Source organism: Drosophila persimilis, unplaced genomic scaffold (genome assembly GCF_003286085.1).
Source record: "Drosophila persimilis strain 14011-0111.01,24,50 unplaced genomic scaffold, DperRS2 tig00000431-arrow-pilon, whole genome shotgun sequence".
NCBI lineage: Eukaryota > Metazoa > Arthropoda > Insecta > Diptera > Drosophilidae > Drosophila > Drosophila persimilis.
This window is the reverse complement of record NW_020825312.1, coordinates 6,920,386-6,943,741: the sequence shown is the minus strand read 5'-3', so window position 1 is coordinate 6,943,741 and position 23,356 is coordinate 6,920,386. Positions and strand designations below refer to the sequence as shown.

The 23,356-nt window shown below is 46.7% G+C and overlaps 1 protein-coding gene across 4 annotated transcripts in view; it reads left to right on the top strand.

The window, feature by feature from the left end:
* LOC6596923 (1-phosphatidylinositol 4,5-bisphosphate phosphodiesterase) overlaps positions 1-23,356 on the top strand; it is a 44,734-nt gene that overhangs the window by 11,012 nt on the left and 10,366 nt on the right. For 2 of the 4 annotated variants that reach the window (XM_026989898.1, XM_026989896.1), the window contains exons 3-4: positions 18,110-18,788; positions 18,881-18,940. In XM_026989898.1, coding sequence (XP_026845699.1) covers positions 18,609-18,788; positions 18,881-18,940 — 240 coding nt within the window. In that variant the 5' untranslated portion in view covers positions 18,110-18,608. Of the gene's footprint in view, positions 1-16,861; positions 17,028-18,109; positions 18,789-18,880; positions 18,941-23,356 lie in introns of those variants that run through there. The other 2 variants (XM_026989899.1, XM_026989897.1) reach the window with 2 other exon arrangements.

Below are 23,356 nucleotides of genomic sequence, written 5' to 3'. Positions count from 1 at the left end.
TACAAACATAAAAACCCATTATCTATGAAAACTTGATAACCTCCGATTCGTAACCATTTGCCAACCCCAGCACTTCTCTCCACAAACAAATATTTGATCCCATACCCGTTTCAGTATATCTTGTGGAACTATGCACGAAATTTCTCTAAGTGAACGGCTCCTTCGCCCCCCCTCTCAGCGAGAGAGGCGAGAGAGTTGACTTTCGCATTAGGAACAGCCACTGGCACCGCCACACCGTGTGGCACAGTGTGTGTGTTTTCTCTATTGGTAGTTCTCTCGGAGCTCTGCTCCCTTCACTCTGCCTTGAGTTATGGAGCCCAGGAGTCGCCGTCGCCTCGATCCAACGATCAACTTTGATGGCTTTTGATGGCCATAATGGCGGTAATGGATCGCCACTCATCCACTACCGTAATGCTGATGACATCTAGGGAGCCAAGCTGCTGCTGCACTCCACAGCCGCAGCCACACAGCCCCCCCGTGTCGCTGTGCCACAGAACAAGCCACAGGAGGAGGCAGCAGCAGGAGGAGCCGAATGAGGACAACCACACAAGGCAGGCAGGCTGTCAGGCAGGCTGCCAGCATCTCTCTCTTGTTTGACTAATGATTTACAAAATATCCTGCTGGGCCTCTCTCCCTCTCTCTCTGCTCCGTCACATGCACAAAAGACTCGAAAGGGAGGCTCCCCTTTTGTAGCCTTTTTTCTTTTCTGGGCCGGGCCTCTTTTTATCTGTCGATTTGATGGCAATTACCCCGTAGAAGCAACAGCATCCCACATCCCACATCCACCATTCAGGCATTGAACCGAACCATTCAAGCAACAGTCACTGACATATCTAATCGGTATGGGTATGTGGTATGGGCCACCGGATCAATGTCAACAGGCCCATCAGGACGACTCGAACGTCTTCTACTACTCGTACTCGTACTCGTACTCGTAGTCGTACTCGTGCGAATATACCCGGTCTTCTATTAGAGGCTGGCTGGCTACGAGTGCAATCAAACGCGTGTATCGAGGACGAGGCAGCGCACAGGACGACGACGTGTCTATGGGCCGACATGAATGTCTAACCATGTCTAACGCATTATTTACACAATACGCCCAAGTTAATTGGTGCCAATGGAAGGACCTCAATGAACCCCAATCCAAGCAGCGCCCAATATCCACTCCTTCACCCCTTCACCCCTGCACCCTTCGGTCCTGCCATGCTGCCCTTCAGTTTGGCAGACGATGTTTGTGTTCTGTTTATAAATGGATACGTTACGAGGATAGTCGGTGGGTTGTCTCCCCATCCACAAGCCGGCGAAAGTGTGCGCAATTAATTATTTGTCATTGGTTTTCTCCCAATTCCCCATCCCACCCCTCCACTCTTCCACTTGTATTTTCTTTCTCTCTCTCTCTCGCTCTGTTGGGCTCTTGACTCACTCTGAATGACGTGCAAACGTCTGGAGTGTCGCGTCACTTGTTTAAGGACTCGATGCACCGGATTTACGTTTGACAGGGAGTGGAGTGGCTTTACGCCAAGATCAGCGATAGGGAATTGCTTGGAGCAGCGGTGGGGCAGGCCTCGAGCATTAAGGTGCCTCGTAATGCACACGACATGCATGTTGTTGTGCGATTCTCTTCGAATGTGCGTCTCTGAGCAAGCAAGAGCAATTAGAGCTAGAGCGAATAAATGAACCTAAATTTACCAAGTACTCAATGTGGGACCAGTAATGCTCAAGGCAAGGCTATGGCTATGGGACTCCATGATGTGGCGGGCCTTGGACCAATGTAGTTCCAAAAGGAGAATGGTCTGTGCATGTGCCAAAGGCGATATCAGACTTGTTAGAGTTGATCAGGATCAATCGCAGCTGGTCGTGGATGATGTGATCTCGAGGCTGTGTTGTAGTCGTCGAAGGCGTGGTGTGATTTCCAAAGACAAAGATACCAAGATAAGAAGAGATGTAATCAAGGCTTTGTTGCTGTGTAGATGCTGCTTAAGATATGTTTTTCGAGTGTAAATAAGTGAAGAGTATCGCAGGAAAGGATATAGCAAGCTAAGGGTTGCAAAAGGCTGCCTCCAAAAATTTGGAGCAAGCTAAAGGCGACTGCAAGATTGTGTGATGTCTGTATTGTTTAGAATTAAAGATAGTTTTTGTTAGTTTTATTGTCAATCAAAGCATTGTCTAAGAATTGGTTCATTTTCCGCAGCTTTGGTCACACTAAAAGTACAGACATCATCTCACGAATGGCACCCGAATCTCCTTTGCTTAGAGCGAGCTGAATATGAGTCGTCAAGAGACCTGCTGCGTCATGCTGTTTTGGTCACACTAAAAGTACAGTACCGCACAGGATGCCGTCATTGGTGACCATTTCCAACTGATAATGGCTGTGCTATACAAGAAAGATGCCCAGGAAAGATGGAGGGAGAGAAGAGACCAAAGCGGCGGCTTGTCATACAGTTTCCACTCAAAATTGACTATTGACAAAGCAAAAATATTAAGACGATAGGTCGGCGCCTTCTGTTTTGGTGTTTGCTCTTGCCCCGTGCCCCCCGCTCACTCACTCACCCTGTGCCTGTGGCACCCGAAGTTCGTTGTCCTTTCGGAGCCAGAGGAGCACATTCACTCGAAGGCCCTGCCCTGTGCTGCGTCTGTCTGCGGTGCTTGCTTTGCCCATCAGTTTACTGTTGATGGGGCGCTGAAAACGATTTCCGGGCCGCTCATTAACTTGTAGCAGTTCTAAATTGATTTATTTCTCTTCTGACGTTCTGGCATTTTGGCATTCTGTTTTCTATTTTGTTTCAAAAACAATCCATTGTATGAGAGCATAACTATATCTGATTCGAATGGTACGTATTTATGTAGTTATAGATGACAGAAGGAGTCGCTGGACTTGGGCACACTCGAGCAGCACTCCTTGGGTCAAAGCGTGAACGTATCCAAGAGATACCTGTATCGAAAGTGCTCCCAATAGCCACTTGGAAATGGCTACCCCCTTCAGATAGATATCTCTGAACAAAGATACATATTTTGGATGCTTTCGAGTGCTTGACATACAATGAGAGAGAGAGAGAGATCCATGAGATATGCCAACCGTTGCAACAGATGCTTAATGCAGGCCAAAGATACACTCCTCCGTTAAAATACTTGAAGATCTCCTGGTATCCTTGCGGGCACCATTCGCTGTACAAATTTCTCCATAAGCGAAAGGGATCTACCCTCATTCTTCTGGAGGGATCTGTGGGTGGCCTTTGATTGTTAATTGGAAAGTCGAGTCCAGTGTCCCCCAATTAGAGAATTTTGTCGACCAAATGCACACACACACACACAGAAGATAACTCTGAGTATCCGGGTATCCGTGAGTGCGAGAAGTATCTTGGTTCTGGGTATTTACTTTTAGCCATGTTTTGGCTTTGATTTGCAATTAAATGAACGCACAATTTTTGAGAGGACAGGCCCCAACCTCTCTGCGGATGTCGGGGGATGTCGCTGGGGATGTAATTTGATGCGCTTAACCTTTTTCGCATTGGTCGCCATGGAAATTGCTTAATTTTCTGCCTCAAGAGGAAAGCAGAAGGCTGCGTAGAAGTAAAAATAAATTAAGAATAACAAAAGAAACCGAGGAATAGCCGCGGCAGTGGCAGTGGCATGGGCATGGGCAGTGGCAGTGGCAGAAACATCACTTCATCAAAACAATAAACAAAATGCGTAATCTAGGGGCGAGAGAACCGAATAAATGAACTACCGAGTACACGAGTACGCGATACCAAATATATCTGTCCATCAGACTGTATCTGCCAGTTTGTGTATCTTCTAGCCCCTCTGTATCTGTGTATCTCTGTATCTGTGTGCATCGGATATAGACTAAGCAAAAAGGTAATTGAAATTGAATTTTCTATTCGACTTTTGGGACTCTGGGAAATCATTTCTGTAAACGAAGGAAGACTGGAGCAATCGGCTACATATTTGATTGTATGGAAGGGAAAGCCAGGGGGAACTATCCGGTGAGGCATCAAGGGGGAGAGATCACAAAGATCATCCTCATAAAGTAAAATATTAAGAACATATCATATATACAGGAATATTTGAATACTAAACTATGTAAGGAATAGAATACTAGTCATCGGTGAAGGCTGCCACAATGGCTGTAAAAACGTGAACATATCTGAAGCGAACAATATTTATCTAGGGTTATTAGGGAACAGCTAGGCGTTAAACGAAATTAACATCGAATCTGTGACAGTAAAATCCTATAATTTTGGAATATCCCCTGCCATATCCAGTCTTCATTTAAATCTCAAATATTTTTTGTAATTGCAAAGAAACAAAAGACAGTGACTGTTCGGTTGTGGGAACTTTTAACAGCGAGTAACAGGCCTACAAACAGAGAACTAACAGTGGAAAAACGAGAGGTCCAACGGTCGGAAAGGAGGGGACTAAAAGTGGGGCAAGCGAGGGCTTAGCAGGTCTCCCCAGTGGAAAAGACGAGTATTATGGTGTATCTCTGCAATAAGTTGAGGCTAGTTTCGGAGGGGATTGCAGTTACTATTGTATTTCGAGTAATTAAAAAAAGAAACGGCTAATATCTACATAAATATCGCAAGACTTGGAAATGATATACATATCTTTACAGGCCAGAGGGCGGTCGGGAATGGGAATCATGAAATGCCATCAGTAGATGGTTTGCGTTTGGATAATTGAAGGTCAACTTTTCCACCTGTGGACCCACAAAATGGGCCCAAATGTCTGTGTTGTGCAGATACAATGATCCTGATTCTGCTGGCATTATGGCATCAAGATAATACCCCGGATTCAGACTCTCTCTCGCAGATGCCACGGCAACACCAGCACTAGCGCAGGCAGAGGCAGAGGCCCCCCCTTTGTGTAATTAACGCACATTAATATTTCAGCATTAAGCAACCTTCGATGCTTTGTTTGCCTTTGACAGCCCGGCCCCCCCGCCAGCCATTCCCCATGCCCCAGCCCCCCGCTACCAGCCCCTCGATTACCAGCTAAAATACTGCTAGATAAATATTTGCCATAAAAATAATTCTCGTTGCTGGTTTTTGGTTTTTGGTTTTGTTTTTTTGTTTTTTTTGTGGCGCTTGAAATGCTCATAGACCTCAAATGCGCATTCCTTTCGATTTAATTGTTTATAAACAAATAATAGACAGCTAATAAATAAATCAAATTAATTTCGATTTACCTCCCACTCCCACACTCTCCCTCTCTCCCTCTCTCTCTCTCTCTCTTTCTCAATTAAGGGAGTTGGAAGGAGAGAATCGATTTCCCAGGGGGATCAGAGAGATGCGAAAAACACTCGTCCCTGGGATCTATACATCCGCCGGTACCATTGTTGCACATTGGTGTACGGATGGATGGCCTACGGATGGATGGATGGGTGAATGGATGGATGGTGTGTATGGGATGCCTCTGGGAGGAAGGGGGTCGTGCATTAGAAAACAGCATTTTCAATGATGCCGATGGCCTCGGATTCAGTGTAAATAAATCAACAGAGCACAAAAAATTCGAGAACAAATACGTGAAACTTCTTAATACCCTTCGAGTTATATATATCGTTATATATTCTATAGATCTTCCCAGGAAAAAGTGTTTAGTACCAGCTGGAATCGACAGCAATGGCATCTCTTATGAAAATACACCATACATACTGCTCTGGCAGATCTCCCTCCTCTCCGGCAGATCGCTTATGAATGAAGAGCACCAATCGAATCAATTTTAGTTGGGAATACTCTTCCGTCTTCAAAGTGTATAATCGAGCGAATTGTATGCGAAAATAAATCATTATGTAATTACGATGCGCAATGCGGGGCCACACACACACGCGCACGCAGATACACAAAGAAATTAACTAACTAAACAAAATGTCCGCACGTGTAACGGGGAAATGTGTTTACGATTCAGCACTCGTCCCGTCCCTTCCCGTTCCGAATCGCTCTGCGGCGTCCCGTCTCCCTATGCCACTATGCCACTCAGCGGGTGCGTGGGTGGTGGCAGTGGCTACTGCTGCTGCTGCTCCTGCCGCCTGGAATGCTGCTGCCATTCAAATGACAGACTATAAATAGCTCAAAGAGCGACTGCAGCCAAATTCCCAGAAAAGAGATACGCATACACAGGAGGGGGGAACAGACAGACCTAGACCGAGACTGAGACCGAGACCCAGAGCCAGACCAAAGCGACACCACAGCGGGACTCCGTTGATGGGGAGCCAAAGCCAGAGCTGGAGCCAGGAATTAGATGCGCAATCAGCGACCAGGAGCCAGGAGTTAACATTGAAATGTCAAAGTTGCATCCTGCATCGATTGATTCCACTCGCCAGAGGATACCCACAACAGACCACCGGACCTTCAGCTCGGTCCATCTGAGGTTCAAGTTCAAGAATCAAGTCTAATCGAAACGAAACGATATGGCTTCAACGATATTCCCTCACATGGGAAATTCGATTTATTTGCTGACAAGAATTTAGTTCATTTCAATTTTTGGGACATCTTTTGCTTTACCGCAAACTTTTCTGGCATCACTGTCTTCTTGGGCTGCTCGGTCTTCTTCGTCCTTGTCTCTGCCTGCTCTGCCACTCTGCCGCTTACACGTGGAAATCCTTTTCGAGTGTCGCGGCAGCAGTTCGGATCATTGCCAAAACGTATTCGATATCGGTCTTGGCGTTCTGGACGCACTTGCTGAACTCGACCAAAATGGCCCATGTCTCGCCCAACTCCCTTTCGAGGCTGAGCACCTGATCCGACTCGTATATCAGGCGTCTACGGATTGTGTCCATAAGGGCCCCGCGTATCTCCGGACATAGCCAGACTCTGATCGGTGACGAGGCCGGTGAGCCCGAAACTGGTAGCTTCCCGTCTTGGCATTGCTTGAACTGGTCCTCAAGCACTTGACAAATCGACTTCTTTATCCGGACGGCCTCATTGAAGCTCTCAAAATGATTGTTGCCCGAATCACTCATTGTGCAGCTAAATGTCCTGGACTGCAATTAAAACCATTAACAATTTTCGACAATGCAAAGCACAAAATGTGAAACCTTTTTTTTTTTTTTATTGTTACAAAATATCTGTTGTTTTGAGCTCCTAGTGTAGGTTACTTCAACTGAGGATTTTGAATGCCCTATGCCCAACGAAACGAACGAACGTCGGAGCAACGGGCTACTATGTTGACTGGAAAACACCAGTACTAGGCTTTCAAATGGGGGGGATCTACGCTCAATTGCTCAATTGTCAGCGGTCCCGGGGAGTGCTCTAATTGCTGCTGGGAGGTGGAAATAGAAATGGGTCGAGGTCACCTCAGGAGGAGGTGCCGTGGGAACTGGGGCCAATGATTATTTGATTAAATGACAGCAACTAAGCTGATTACGTATACGTAATGCAATCCATCCTCCCACCTCCACATGGTGTGCTACCTGCTACCTGCCACCTGCTGCCTGCTGCTACCATCCTCTTGTAGACGCACACGAGCTCTCGGATGCACTCAACGACACGGCTAATCAAAGTGGTTTGGGTGTGTCTGTGTGCGTGTGACCGTGTGTCCATGTGTCCATGTGTCCGTGTGTGTGGGGCCACACGGGGATTCTGGAAAGGTAGAGGTGCCATCAGGCAGAACGGTGGCAGGTTCCATACACAGTTTGGCTTCTCGATTGCAAAATTGTTCGGGTCGGATGTCGTAATGGCGTCACTGGTGTCCATTCAGGTGAAGGCTGACGCTGACCATACCGCTCCGTCCCGTCCATCTGTCTCCTTTCCTTTCAAGAAATGTGCATTTGTCTCTCTCTCTCTCTCTCTCTCTGTCGCTCCCAGTCTCTACTATCTGTCACTCTGTTAATTAGTGCAATCGGAGGACCAGGTCGTAAATGCTCTGCACTTTATAGATTGCTCTAATTTATGATATTGACACATTACCGATTGGGGCTTTTGGGAGCAGGCAACGTGGTCGTGTTCGTGTTCGTGGTCGCTTATTTTCATTACAAATTTCGATGGAAATAGAAATTGCGTACATTTTGCGATGAGTTCCACATACGATCCACACGGAAAATATGTTTTGCTGTTACTTTTTAGCATTAGGAATTATTTTTAGTTGCTGATATATCAATATTATCAGCATCCACATGGGACCCACTTACAGTCCACACACCAAATATGCATTACTGTTCGTTTGATGGCTTTATATTCCTTTTTGGGTTAAATGCGTATATTTGAATAGCATCCACATGGGATCCACATGGAGTCCACAAAATAAAATAATTCCCTATAATTCCTTATTTCAGAGAAGCACTTCTTTTCCAATATTTGACGCTAATTGGACCATTTTCTTTGGCCCCACAACCCCTTCCACAGCTGTATTGAGCGTATTTTCTCGAGGTTTTTCCCTAAGCTTCCTAATTGGATACCTTTCCCCCGCCGCGACCCGCACCGACCCAAACACTCAGTTCTCAGTAGCAACGAACCAGTGGGCCCCACAGAAAGCCAAGGGCCCCCGTAATATGTCCCAACAATGCGCTCTATTGACGTGAAACTGCATTACGAATCCCGTTCAAGGGCCACAGGAGCACACAGCCAGAGGGAGAGAGAGAGAGATAAAGAGAGCACCGAGATGACACAGAGAAACGAGAACTAATGACGTTGGCAGTAAAGCTTACAAATTGAGTAAACAGAAATATTTTATTTGCATATTCACAAATAGAGGGTGGGTGGGGCAGTGGGAGGGGAATTCCCTAGGGCATTCTTAGAATTCACTTGATGGCATTACCCCTCGCATGGTTATCCACTTAAAATTGGAGGACAGGACGATACGATGGAGTGGCTGGCTTGAGCCTGAGCTAAAGCCAAGAAGAGCTGACTGAATGGCTGACTGAATGACTGAATGCTGACTGAATGATGACTGAATGAATGGGGAATGAAATCAAAATGCAAGTGAGTGTCTTTCAGTGTTCGCTTGTGTGCCCTCGTGTGTCCGTTCCCGACACACACTGCCACTCCCTCTCTCTGTTTGCAATTAATGCGCTTAAAAAGTATTAAAATGTAATTATGCTCGCGGCTTACAACTAAAGCTGCAGCCCGGGGCCCGAGACCCGGGACAAAAGAATGCAGAATCTATAGAGTGGCGCCCAGAGGCCATCAGGCGAAAAAATGAAAGAAAGAAAAACAGCAGAACGGAACGGAACGGAACGGAACGGAAAAATGGAAAACAAACTTGTTGTGAATGCAGTAGTCACTGATAGGAAAATGGAGCCGTCGTGCACGGAATTACAACTTTTCGATGAAAAGTTTGTTTGATGGAAAAAGAAACTTGGCTGCGCCTCCTCCTGTCTCTGATTCTTTTGGCATTTCCATCAGTGTTGGTCCGTCTATCTGTGGGTCTGTCCATTTCATCCCCCATCCACCGCACATCCATCTACCCCCCTTTGGAAACACTTTTTGGGCCTGGAGCCGAAACGAGATGAACTCTTCCCGCCAGCACAAGTGAGAGAAAAGTTTTCGGGCTTCTGTCTCTGACAATTGCCCTGCCACTTGGCTGCTCCAATTTGTAACTTGATCGCTGCCTCTTTGTTCTATATGATATTCCCCATATTATGTTGTTCTCTGATTCTGTCTCTAACTCTAACTCTGGCTCCGGCTCTGGCTCTGGCACTGGCACTGGCACTGGCACTGGAAGGGCTTTCGCTTGCTTTTGCTTCGGATACTAAAAAACTTAAAGGACCACACAGCCTTTTCCCTTAGATTTTACGACTTACATTACAACCGAGTACTTACGATGGGTACTTACTTCAGGTCAGCACTGGACTCTTTTTATACGTTTTTCCGTGGGCTCCCTGGGTTGGATGTGGATCAACCCACATACGATCCACACCCATAATGTGTTTCAACAGTTACTTTGTAGTACAAAGGAACATTGTTAGTTACTAAAGTATACATTTTCATAGCATCCACATACAGTCCACACACGAAATATGTGTTGCCATTGCTTTTAAACATAAGAAACAAATTTGTAATTAACAAAATATGCATTTTATTAGAATCCAAATAAATATTATATTGCAACCAAAAGCAAAATTATCCCAAGATCCCATTTTATCATGAAAATAAACCCATTTCTTATACTGCTGTGCCCCTCCTTCCACCTACATACACACACACATGCATGCACACTTAAATACATGTGTGTATTTCTAGGGAAAGCAAAGGGAAAGCGAAAATCCATTCAATTAAAAGCTCATCAAATACAAATTGTCCACACGGCAATCGATAAAACGTCTGTTGGAACCACTCAAATAGGCTCACAGGCGTCTAAGTTCCCATGTCCTTCTGCCATGCCAATTGTCCTACGAAACATAACCGTACATTTTACGAGCTCAACGAAATTATCGAGAAATTAGTATAAATGCTGCTCTGTTGCAAAGGAACCGCCAAAGGAATTCCAGGGTTCTGTTCTGGGCTTGGGCTTGGGGTTCCACTGAGGACCTGTCTTCGGTGTTCGGTTATGTTCTCCTTTGAGTCCATGCTTTTGAATATTTGTATACTCTTCTGGAGAGACCGAAACGATTAGGAAGAAAAGGATTTCTGGATCGAGAGGGCATTGCTGTGAAAGAATTTTGATGCTGTTTGGATGTGCTTTTTATGTGCTGCAACTTGTTGCTTGGATTCCTCTTGTTCCCTTGGATTCCCCTGGTGCTCCTTTGGGCTCCAGTAAATGGTTGCTTGTGGGGTTCTCAGCCCCTCTTCCCTATAGCCTTTTCGATACAATTTCGAACCGCAGTTAGGGAACGTCGAAGTTCGTTGGATTCCATCCTCTACTCGGCTTTCTCTACACTTTCACTGTCACATATTTAATATGCACAATTTCTCCCAAGGATAACAACACCAACAGCAACAAAGGTGGGGGTGTGGCATTCCAGTTTTCAGCAATGCGTCCCGCCCCCTTGATGATGTATTGTTTTGATTTGGGGATTCGAAGTTTCTTTTTTTGTTCATGGGCTGCCTGCTAAAAATAAACCACCGCCATCGCCCGTCGCCTACGTGCCACATTGACGTTGGGGCAGGGCACTCCTCCTGCCTCCTGCCTCCTGCCTGCTGCCTCCTACCTCATGCCACCTACCTCCTGCCTCATGCCACATGCTGCCAACAGCTGTAAGCCATATGACAGCGGGGCCCCAAACCCGAGAGGGGCCGGAGAGGGCCGGAGAGCCCCGGAGAGCACACGGACACGCGGGGCCGGAGTTCCGTTCCCGAACGATCTACTGTCGAATGTTGTTTCAGTCTTTTTTTGTTGTAGTTGTTGTTGGACCTTTCTCTTCTTTGTTTTATTTCTTTCTTTCGTTTTTTTTCATCGTCGGGTTTCCTTTGGTTTCGTTTAACTTCTTTTGACAGTTGCTGACAGTTTGTTTGAAGGATGCCCCAAGACTCACTCCCACGCCCATCATTCAGTTTTGATTTGGCTGGGTCCTACCTCCAGGAGCCCGGCCCCGCACCGCCCCCATTCCGGGTGCAGGGGGAGGAACGAATCTCTTCCTTTTCCATGCTCCATGCGTTTCGTTGTCCCTTTGTTGACGGATGGTGCGTGCCTAAGCGAGTTTCTTGCTTTGGTGGGGACTTTGCAAATTCCCACGCATCGCACGTATCCCCCTGCCCTACCCTACCCTCACCCCCACCCACACCGTATCGCCCGCATATCTGACGAGGTCACATGTATCTATCACCTGCAAATGTATCTGTATCTGCATAATTTGAGTGCTTGTGCATGTGTGTCTGTGTCACCCCAAAAAGAGGTGGCGGTGGGAAAACACTTGAAAAACATAACCGATTGAAACGGTTATCAGTGAACTGGAAGAACATAGCCAATTGAAACGGTTATCGGTGCTATAATCGTTGGATCATTACTCCATATACATATGTCCCCATGAATTGAAAATATAATAAAACCGATTTATATCTTAAGAATAGTCTTGATTTAGGGGGTACGCTGGGGGGAGGCGCGACTGGGCCCAAATCATAAATCATAAGCTGACATTTATACTGACTGAGTACCGGGTATATGCAAAGTAGAGCTGCGGCCCTTGTCGCGGCTCACAGCCCTCCCGCTCGTTTCAACTTGAATGTGATGTTATGGATAACCGTAGCCTGATGATGATGGGACTGATGATGATGTAAGAGAGACTCTGAGGAATAATCTTTCATCATGAATCATCTGTTTTATTCAGAAATATTTGAAATAATATCGGTACTGTGAGTCTCTTGGAAATTGCCATGGAAAGGCCCATTTGTATCCCCTCTCGAGTTATTCGAATCGTTTAGTGGACAAGTGTCGTCATGAGATCGGAGATCGCGAAGTTGCGCTTCGAAATTAATATTAATTGAATCCACAAAAGTCTTTGATGGACGGACATCCTTAAGACACATCCTTAAGGTCGTGTGACCCACTTCTGCGGGTAGCATTCTGCCGTCGAATTTTGTGGGAAATTCAGACCTCTGCTGCATGCCACAGGCCAGGAGTGACCCCCTTTGACCCACATCAACTACGGGATAGGATGGGATATGTGTTATATATAAATTTTGAAATTGCTTAGAGAGAGATAGAGCGAGAGGGAGCGGAGAGGATGGGGATGGGGATGAGAGCGAGAGTCAACTAAATGCTGTTTCCTGTTGATGTGCATCACTCCTGCTTCTGCCTTCTGCCTCCTGCCCCCGCTGCTGCTCCCTTTCCTGTCCTTCTACATTTTGATGGAATTTCATAAAATGTCACACACATACACATGCAAATACACCTACACACAAATACATATACGTAGGTATATAAATATTTATTGTGTGTGTGTGCTTTGCTTTAATTAAATGAAAAATATTCATTTAGCATCGGAAAAAGTATGCAAAACTCTGCAAAAATTCCCGCTCTGAAGGCTGCATCCACACAAAATGGAGGTAGAAAGAGACAGGTAGAGAAAGAGAGAAAGAGGGTGGAGAAATTGCATTCTGTTAAATGATTTGGGCAAACGAGTTTGTATATTTTCATTGCATTTCCATGTCATTTCATCCGAGTTTCAGTTTTCAGCAGTGCAAAGCTGAGAGGAGATCCTGATTTCCACTCGACCATGCCCCTCCCCATCCCCATCCCCATACCACAGACCACACCACACTCCCTCTATCTTTTTGTGGCTGTCCTGCTGTATCCCTAGCGAATGTTTGTGCATACAATGAAAAAGGACTTTGTTTATCGCACGGCAATTACTTCTGGTCTGGCCTTCGGCCGCTGCCCCCCTGCCGCCCTGCTCTGCCGCCTCCCTTGTGGATATGTCCTGGACTTTGGTTTTGGATTACATTTCGCATCGTCCCACACTGCCGTCCCGCCCTCTGATTGATGTAATTGAGTGAGCGTTTGATTGATTGACTGACGAATGGCTGGACGGAGCGAGACCGGGCGGAGAGAGACACAGTGCATGCAATGCCATCCCATGCCATCAAATGTTGATGGATGCCAAAAAACAAGGTCAAGTTGTGTGGCCCTTGCCACGCAGCTACCCCTCCCCTCCCCGCCCCCCACCAGCCAACCCTATCCCCGAAGGGACTCCAGCCAGAGTCTCCTCTACTCAATATTTCATTTGTGCAATCAGTGCTCGGGAATGGAAACGGGAACGGGAACACAATCCACGCATCTTTTCTCTTTCCCACTCTGGGGCTTGGACGCTCATCAAATATTTAAATGCCAATTTCACAAATATTGTATGGACTAGCAAATACAATTTCGTAAATGTAATGGCCAGCAGCAGCAGCAGGAAGAATAACCACATCATCGATAAAGCAAGTAGGAAATTATATACAAAACAGACCCCCATCGGCATTGGGAGGAAAAATGCAGCATATTCTTCCAGACGACACTCGATTCGCTGTTGAATGTTCCCTTAGGCGAAAGGATTTGGGTTATCGTACGATAATATATCGAAAAGATGTAGTTTTAATTGGGTTTTACAATTGGGTTGACAATATTAAGGAAGATAATTTCTTGAATTGTAGCTGCTCTGCTCTTTTCTCTCTCTTCCAGTGGGGCTTAGCAGTCAAGGGTGCCAGTCACTCGTGAACGTGGGCAAAAACATGCCACTGGAAGCACTGTAGAAATCCAGAAGTCCAGAATACTGCCCTCCTAAACACGCCCCTTGACTCTCGCCATATGGAAGTTCGACTGTGGATGTTTGTAGCATATCGTACATCACTCAAGCGTCGTGTTTGTAGGCACAACAAGCCCTCAACTTTAAAGATGTCTCCCACAACACTCTCGTAACCAACAAACGTCCTATTGCAAGGAGGAAACTATAGGGTTTTCTTTTGTTTTCCAAGCCAATTCAGAGCCAGCCTGGATATCATACATACATATTTGAAGGCGCCCCAAAGGGGGGAATGCTCCACGTTTTTCCCCACAAAGTTTTGCTTTCCAACGTTGATCTTACTTTTCTTCTTTTCTTGTGTTAATTTCTTTTGGGATTTTGTGGCTGCATTTTGTGGCTCTTTCCATGGCAACTCTAGCCTAGAGGGGGGATTATTATCGCGGGAAAAAGAGAATGCAAGATGGGAGCCAGCACTGAAGGGAAAACTACGAATAGTAAGCTCTTTCATGGCTTTATTCCATAGTAATTCTTGGCCCAATCTCAACTGCTAAGCCACGCTGGGAGAGAGAGAAAAGTGCTTAGCTGAGGGGAGGGGGAACATCTATGAATATTTGCATCTGTCTGTCGTCAGTTTAGTTGCAGTTGCCGTTTCCCTTGGCAAGTCGCAACTGACTTTCCAGTCGCTTGTGTTGCATGCCACAGCCAAATGGCTGGCAATTGCTGGCGAAGTGTGTGTCGCGTGCAGGAGTTTCCACAAATTGAAAGCTGTCTGTAAGTAGAATATGTGTATCTTCAGGATATTCAAAGCGAGTGGCGCTCCTTATAGGACATGCAACCGGAGAAGGCAGGCCGCAACTTTTATGGCCGCAAAGTATGCAATAATAAATTGAGCAATTGTCGCTGGAGGCGACACAGGCGGGTTAACGGGGGGGGTGGCAGGATGGAAGGGGGCTGGCTGGCTGGCTGGCTGGCAGGCCGGATTGCTGGTGGTGGCATGTGTGGCAGGCCGCTGGAGTGGCTGCCACTTGGCGCGCACGTAATGAGCATATTTGTAGCACACTTCTGGGCCGTACGTGAGGCAGTGTATCTCCACCACCGATGTCTGTCTGCGTGTGTGTGTGTGTGTGTGTGTGTGTGCGTGTCCTTTGAGGGAAAGTTCATGCAAGTTATTTTTACTTTCTACCTTTCTCGACCTCCCTATATACGCCCCACCACCCCCACTTGAGCCGAATTTCTGGTCGATTCATCGCATATACCCAGATACACAGGTGTTGAGGCGTGGCAGCAGGAGCAGCAGCACGGCAAACGGAGGGGACCAGCCTTCAAGAGCTTCCTACAGGAGGAGCAGCATCTCGAAATGCAGCTCCCGTTCACCCGCCAGCCCTCCCACTTCTGGATGTAACATAATTATTATTGCAGCTTAAATAAGCAGGGAAGCTCTCAATAAATCTGCGTAGTAGAAGGCAACCCTCTCCGTGAGCCGGGTGCCGGGTGCCGGGTGCCGGGTGCCCTTGGGCTTTCTGCATTTAATGGGCGTCACAGGAGCCCAGCAGCAGCAGCAGCAGCGGCAGCAGCTGGTCTCCAAAACTAGGGCGAATCGAAACCCAACACTGCCCTGAGTTATGGGCCATTGTCCTGGGTCCAGGGTCCTGGGTCCTGGGTGCTTGGGCCCATAGGCAGAGAATGTAATCCAAGACGAGTGCATTTGCAGGAAGAGTACCGCGTACCGCGTACCGGCTCCTCCTCCTGCCTTCCAGCCAGCTCGAAAATATTGAAAGTTCAAAAGCGCAAAGAGCGTAAATTCATTAAACGCTCGCTGGAACCTGGTATGTATTTTTGGAGAGCTCTGGCTCTCTGGACTTGCGCCACGCCCCCCCCGGCGCCCCCGGCTAACGAGCTTCAAGCTTTAACAATGGGCGAAAATTTTGCAGCTCATTGAATTTGAAGTCATGTGTAACATGACAGCACAGAAGGTCCTCCGAAACCAACGAAAAAGAAAGGAAATCAGAGGATGCCAAATGGGGCACACGGGGCACGAGAGTAATCAGTCAGCTATACTCGTGTACGAAAGGCAGAAAGTCCATTGGAGAGCACCAGCTGCGGGCATAAATGTCACACAAAGGACTCGACGCCTCCTGGAGAGCGTCGCGTCGCGTCGCGTCGCGTCGAGTCGCATAGCGTCGCGTCGCGTCTGCTGTCGAAAATATAAATAAAGAGAAGCCCCAAACGAAAAGGAATCAGTGGGAGGGGCCGCTGCCACAAAGAGAAATCAGTGGGCATGGCCGCCAACAAATTGAAAAGCCAACAATGCAAAAGAAAATTCGAGCCACTTGACTTCTCGCCACAGGCACAGCCACCGCCACCGACACCGACACCGTCAACGCCACAAGCCCTGCAGCCCCATAGCCACCAGCCACCAGCCACCAGCCCCATTGTTGGTGACTCCCACACACACAGAGAAAAAACCCCGTCAAAGTCAGGTGCACGAGGCCATGGCCGTGGGTGCAGTGCAAAGAAGCCCCCAAAGTGATACCCAAAAAGTGCTACCCGAAATCCCAAAGAAATCGAAATCGCAGCGAACCTGTGGCCATGGCCCTGACACTGCCACACTGTCGCTGTCGCTGACGCCATGCGCTAATTCCATTAGGCGCCAACGTCAAAAACCGTTGTCCAAGACATCGGATGTTTCGTGGCTTCCGGCTTGAACGATTTCGAATTTCAGCGTGTTTCAGCCCCAAACGTTGTGTCAGTCAACCAGCTGTGGTCGAACCAACAGATTGCCTGCCCCAACAGCCAAAGTCTGTGCCACAATCTGCTGAGATCTGCCTGTGCCTCCTGTGCATCCTGTGCCATTAATTCCTGTGTGCCTCAAATTTTGTTCCAGTGCCTGTGGCTGCTTTGAAGATCTTAAAAGCATTTTGCTTTGCGTGTAAGGCGTTTTTTTTTAGATAGTGATTTTTTGTTGTTGTTTTTAAATATTGATCATAGCCGGTGCCAAGGACTTAAGGATTTTGAATGTCCTTTTTTTTGAGTGAAAAAAGTGTACATAATCGACACATCACCGGTTCATAAGCGATAACAAATCTATTTAAATGCTATAATTTTGAGTGTCCTGGTGATGAGTGATCATAGAATATCCATAACCCATTCATAATCGAATCTTAACCGATACCAAATCTATTTTAAGTCGGGAACTTGTGATGTCCGGCTTATAACCGATACAAAATCTATTCAAGAAGCACGAATTTTGTGTCAATTTCATAGCCGATACCAGTATCATCTATTCTTTTGAATTCTGAAAGAATATATGAAGGACCACGACCAAAAGAACAAAAAATTGGAAAAAACCCCTCTCCCCCTCGGATTTCCCATGGGAATTGGTTCTGGAATGTCATAGCAGGCTCGGACCCATCGATTACTGAATCCATGGCTATTGATGCACTCAGATCACTTGGTGAATGTCCATCTCTGCCACGGAGCAATCGATTCCTTCGTTAATTTAAGAACTATGAATACTTCGTTGGAAGCCATTTTAATTGCTATTCTCGAACGAGTTTCGGACTACCAAAATACACTCGAAAACAAAAAGACCAAGAGCTGGGAAGCCGCACAGAAATGAAAATAAAAACAGAGGCACGCAAATGGAAGATGGAAAAGGGCGAAATGGTGGAGACATTCGACCACGAAACGAAGGCCACATTCGATTCAAAATTGGAAATTGTTCGACAATGCACTTGACCTGTGTGTGTGTGTGTGTGTGTGTGCCACACAATTGTGGCACAGGGGAAAGAGGAGCAGAAGGAAGTGGGAGCTGGAAATTCGTTTCAATTTCTTGACCAACAATTATCGAAGACCACTCTGGGCTGCCGTGGCCCCCCTCTATGTCTGTCTGTCTGTTTGTCTTCTGGGTTGTTTGTGTGGCATGCCACACAGCCGGATTGTTTTTGTGCTGACCATCAGGTTTTGTACGTCTGTCTAATGGCTGTCTTTCTCTCCATTTTCTAATTGCAGCTAAAACGGATTACATAACCAGTAAACGGAAAAGCGGAAGGCAGGAAGCCAGGAAGGCAGTGCGGCACGCGTGGCACGTTGCACGGTGGAGCTGCAGGTGGAGGAAATCCCTAAGAATTAGTTCAATTACCCCAACAATTCCACTCGCTTCGGGGGCATGGACTGCAGCTGGAGACTATGTGATCCGATCTTCTACAATAAATGCAATTGTAAATAAACCCAAAAGCCATAAAATACCACAATAAGAACCAATCGAAGACACCGATACACACAGGAAGTGCGACCGATCGCAGCAATCGAAATACAATCGATAACATGCCCCAGACGTAAGCCCCCCGAGAAGAACAAACAACCAGAGATCGGATATAGGTTATAGGACAGTTATAGCAAGATCGCGTAGGTCGCTGAGATCGCAGAGATATATGCGTTGCCCCCGCAGCTGGCATAGGCAAAGGCAAAGGCAAAGCCCCCCCTCCGCTGCTGTGAGCTGTGAGTAAATATGACCAAGAAGTACGAGTTCGATTGGATCATCCCGGTGCCGCCGGAATTGACCACTGGCTGTGTCTTCGACCGTTGGTTCGAGAACGAGAAGGAGACCAAGGAGAATGACTTTGAGCGAGATGCCCTCTTCAAGGTCGATGAATATGGGTTCTTTTTGTACTGGAAGAGCGAGGGTCGGGTAAGTGGGTCCCCCATAGGCTTCGTACACCTCCTCTACCTCTACACCACTATTCCACTCATTGCTTTTCGTTTATCCCCACTACCAAACAGGATGGCGATGTCATCGAGCTGTGCCAAGTGAGCGACATTCGTGCGGGCGGCACTCCCAGGGTGAGTATTCCCTGAGAATCCCATTCAAAAGAGGTCAATTTTCGGGCTGGAATGCATTTCGAATCATGAATGAGGTGCTACTATAATACAGCCATCCAAAATTATCAAATTCCAGTGACATGTCCATATGTCCATGCCTATACGCATGAAAATCCACCCTTAACGGCTAAGCTACACTGCGAGAGAGCAGTCTATGCCTGCAGCTACGATCTATCATTCTTTTATATATCGAATCGTAAAGAACGTGACCTTTCCCTTATGGGCACAATTGTACAGCGAATTGAATTGGGAGAGAATTGAATATCAAATAGAGAGTCACACAGAAAAAAGCAAATGGGAGATAGTACTTTTACCACTGATTAATAGTTGATTTTGCCAGAGGCTACTAATATTGGGCTAAGCTGGGCACGCCTGCAGTAGTCCAACAAGAAAAAAAACAAAGTATTGAAACTGAGTAGAGCAGCGATGTACCCCGTCATGCACACGACATGTAACATATGTGTTTCATTTCGCATTCTCGAAGAACAAATCCCTGAGCAACGGGAGCTTTTGAGAGCAAGGAAGTGCTTTGAACTGCTGTTAAAACAAAAAAGAGAATGGAAAACAAAACGTGGTAGCATGATCATAGATTATAGACTATTAGATCATAATTTATCTGTATCATGGCTCGTTGCATGCTAAAGGAGTACGAGAAGAGAAGGAAGGAGCAAGGAGAAAGGAGAAAGGAGCCAGAAGCACACCTAACAAATAAAAGCGAATCAAGTGTCTTTCAGGGGAAATCATTCAGGGATATCTATCTACGAGTATCTTCCGCCTGCAGCATTTTCTCTGCTGTCAAGCAGGCATGCCCTCTGGGTTTTTTCCCTCATTTGTTCCAATTTCTATTCCCATCCTTAATCTATGCAAAACTTTTGACTGAGTTGCAGTTTCCTCTTCCTTCCTCTTGTTTCCTGTCTCCTGTCTCCTCATTGATGCCGCCTTCCCCATACACAAAGCCATAAAACTGTCCATGTGTTCGAATATATAGATGTATACGAGGGTATATGCATGGTACATATGTATGCATGTGGCAGAGTGTCTGTGGCAGTGTGACTGTCACTTTTGCTCTCAATTGTTTTGCAGCCGGAGCCATTTTGGGATCAAAGTCGTCCTTGTCGTCGACTTGAAGGCATTTCGTTTCCAATGCGCTGGATTTATTGTCACCCGGTGACCGGCCACGCCCCAGTTGCTGCTCCCCCCACCCCTCCCCCGTCCCGACCCCCCCGGCATGACATATTGCAACAAAAGTGTTTGTGGAGCGGACAGGACAGATAGAGTGATGTATTTGTATTTGTCTGTGGACATCGGGGTCTCCTAAATGAAATTTATGACCGAACGAGCACACAGATAGAAGGAGAGAGAAGGAAAAAAATAGAGAGAGGCAGCAGCAGCGGCAACAAATGAACCTATAGATCTATATATAGGGGAGGGGGGCGCAGGGGTATCCGGCGGCAGGTGCTGTTGCTAACTAATTTAGATTTGCCGCCTGGCTTCCATGCCCCGTGCACCTATGCCCCCTCATGTGTACCCCCGATGACACACATTTTAATGGGTCACACACACACACACACACACACACAGGCAGGGAAAAAGTGAAAGTGAGACTGAAACTGAGGCATCCATCCATTCATCCAGGACAAACACGCCCTGGCCTCTGACCAATCTTCCAAGGCACAAGCCTCCTGCACGTCACACGAGGTGGCGGTGGAGGTGGAGGAGGAGTCGCCACAGCAATTGGGTTACCAGTGCAGCACCCCGACCCCCGACCCCCGACCCTGTGTGGGCGGTACAGGTGTTCCATTGATTTGGTGCACAGGTGTGTGGCCGTGCCTGTGCCTCCTGCTGCCACAAACTTGACTTCATTTTTATTGGAAACCACTCCTAAACAGAATTTCGAGCTTGAAATATTCCAAATGCTTCCTCTTGAAGGAGGAATACCCTTGCATTTTGAGAGGGGGAATGATGAGAAATAATCCTAATATTCGACGAAATATCCAACTGAAACTAAAATCCACTCTCGAGAGCATCTGGGCATAAGTATCCTTAGAATGCATCTGCAGCATGCCAGAGAAAATCCCTGCCGAACGACCTGCAACAGCATTCATTCATAGTTTTCAACGGAATTCGATTTAAACATTGGTGCAAAACATATTTCAAGTGAAAATGAGAAATATTTATGGTACTGCAATTGAATGGAACTTAATCTGCTGAAAATGTCCCCCAAAGAAGCCGAATAGAGTGGCTCAGTGTTTCTGTAATTGTATATTTCCATTGAAAACTATCCCATCAAATGATGCTTTGGTGCTAACAGTTCTTGTGTAAAATGAATATAATGGATATATTAAAGGGTTTCATCTTTTAATATTTAATGTCGAATATTGCGACAGAATATTACATGAAAGCCAGATGCATTTGTACCGAAATGAGGCGTTTAAATATGTAAATAGTGCAAATACCTCTTTATTTCCATTCCATGAAGTTGATTTGAAGATTGTAGATCCTATAGATCCAGATAAGCAAAAAGGCAATAGTCTTTACTGATCAGCCACACAGGAAAGGAGATATCCCTAATTATTTGGCATTTATTATTGAATGATGCTTCTCAGGGAAAGATAACCAGTCGGAATGTTTCTCGTCGAGTCACACGTGCCTCAACACCCAAGATAACCCGATACTCAGTTGCTGGAGCAAAAAACGAAGCAACAAATAGATACAACTAATAAAGATAGCTTGAAACTTTGCACCTCTAAAGAGGACACGAAAATATTCTCATTTCCTATGTTTTATTTGTGGAATAATCAACCGGAAAGTGCGAATATATTCCCCAGGCTGAGAAGAGCTCCTCAACAGAGTATCTGTGTCTCAGTAATGCCTTCACTAATCCATGAATGCAATATCTATGTATCTGTTCCTTGTTGTGGTATCCTTTGTGGGTTGAAGGAAGCGGTTTTCCTGGAAGGAATTCAATTAAAATGCAAAACCAACAGCAGTAGCTGTAGCACAGAGCAGAAGCTGCAAGAAATGCGTATAATGATCAAAGTTATACATATGGTGTAGCTGTATCTGTATCTGCATGTGTGTGTGTGTGTGGGTGTGGGAGTGAGGGGGCGACGGGGGATAGTAGACGGACCAAAAGGATGTCAGTTGCTGCGTGCCATAAATGTTGACCACAAATGAGATGATGGCCAAAAGAAAAACGGAAGTCGAAAGAGATGCAAAAACTTTTCAAAGGATGAAGTGACGAGCGGAGGAGGAGCAGTAGCAGGAGGACGGGACGGAGAGTGTGGCCCATAGGGGCACATGTAGGGGAGGTAGGGAGTTTGGGTCTCTGTGGGGGCGTGTGCGTGTGTGTGTGTGTGTTTAGTGCTCTGCCATCACTTGAAATGTTTGGTCATCAATATTAAATCAGTGAGCGGCACACACAGACACACGGAAAAGAGAGAAAGTGTGGGAGAAAGTGAGGGACAGAGTGTGAGGGGGGTAGAGGGGGGCAGAGGGGGGCAGAGAAACAGACTGGGGTAGAGAGCAGAGAGTTTTGAGTGAAAGACCGATACACGAGTCAAAGCCTCCTAAGTGGCAGTCGCACAATGGACCATTAAAAGCTGCCTCGTGTTGCTGCCACCGAGAGTGTAGGCCACATAGGGGCAGAAGCAGAGAAGAGGAGAGAGTACGGGGGGAGGGGTGAGAGCTGAAAACGGAGTGGAGTAAATGGGGGAAGAGGTGATAACTGAAATCGAGCGAAGAGGCGAAGGAGAGGAGTGGTGAGGAAGCAGAGGGCAGGTGAGAAGTGAAATGGAGATGGGGAAAACGAGGGGCAGATGAGTAGCGATTTATGGGGGAAAAGGAAATCATTTCAAGCTACGTTGCATTCAAGGAATATCCAAATTTAAGGTATGGTGCGGAACCGTGCGCCCTCTCTCTCTCTCTCTCTTGCTTGAATGCAAACACCTTGAATGCAGTTTTGCAAGCCGCTCTCTCTCCCAGTGTGGCTGAGCAGTACAGGGGGTGTGATGGTTAGTGGAAATGCACACACGCAGAGGAGGGTGCATGTCTATGGGCACGCATGGACTATTATCATTAGTATCGCTCTTTATAAGGGAGCTGCAGTTTCGCATAGCCTTACCTTTGATTTCACATGCCTTGAATGCAGTTTTGTAAGCCTACTCGAACGCCCACACACACACACACACACACACACTGTCTCTTTCCCGTTGGTCCTCTCCTCCTGATGGAGCTTTTCAATAATGCACGAAGCCAGGAGCCTGAAGCGTCAAAGCCAACCGTCTCCGTCTCCGTTTCTGCTTCTGCTTCTGGTACCGATTTAGCAACCGCCTCCGCTTCTGCATCTGCCACCGTCTCCGTCTCCGTCACTCCGTG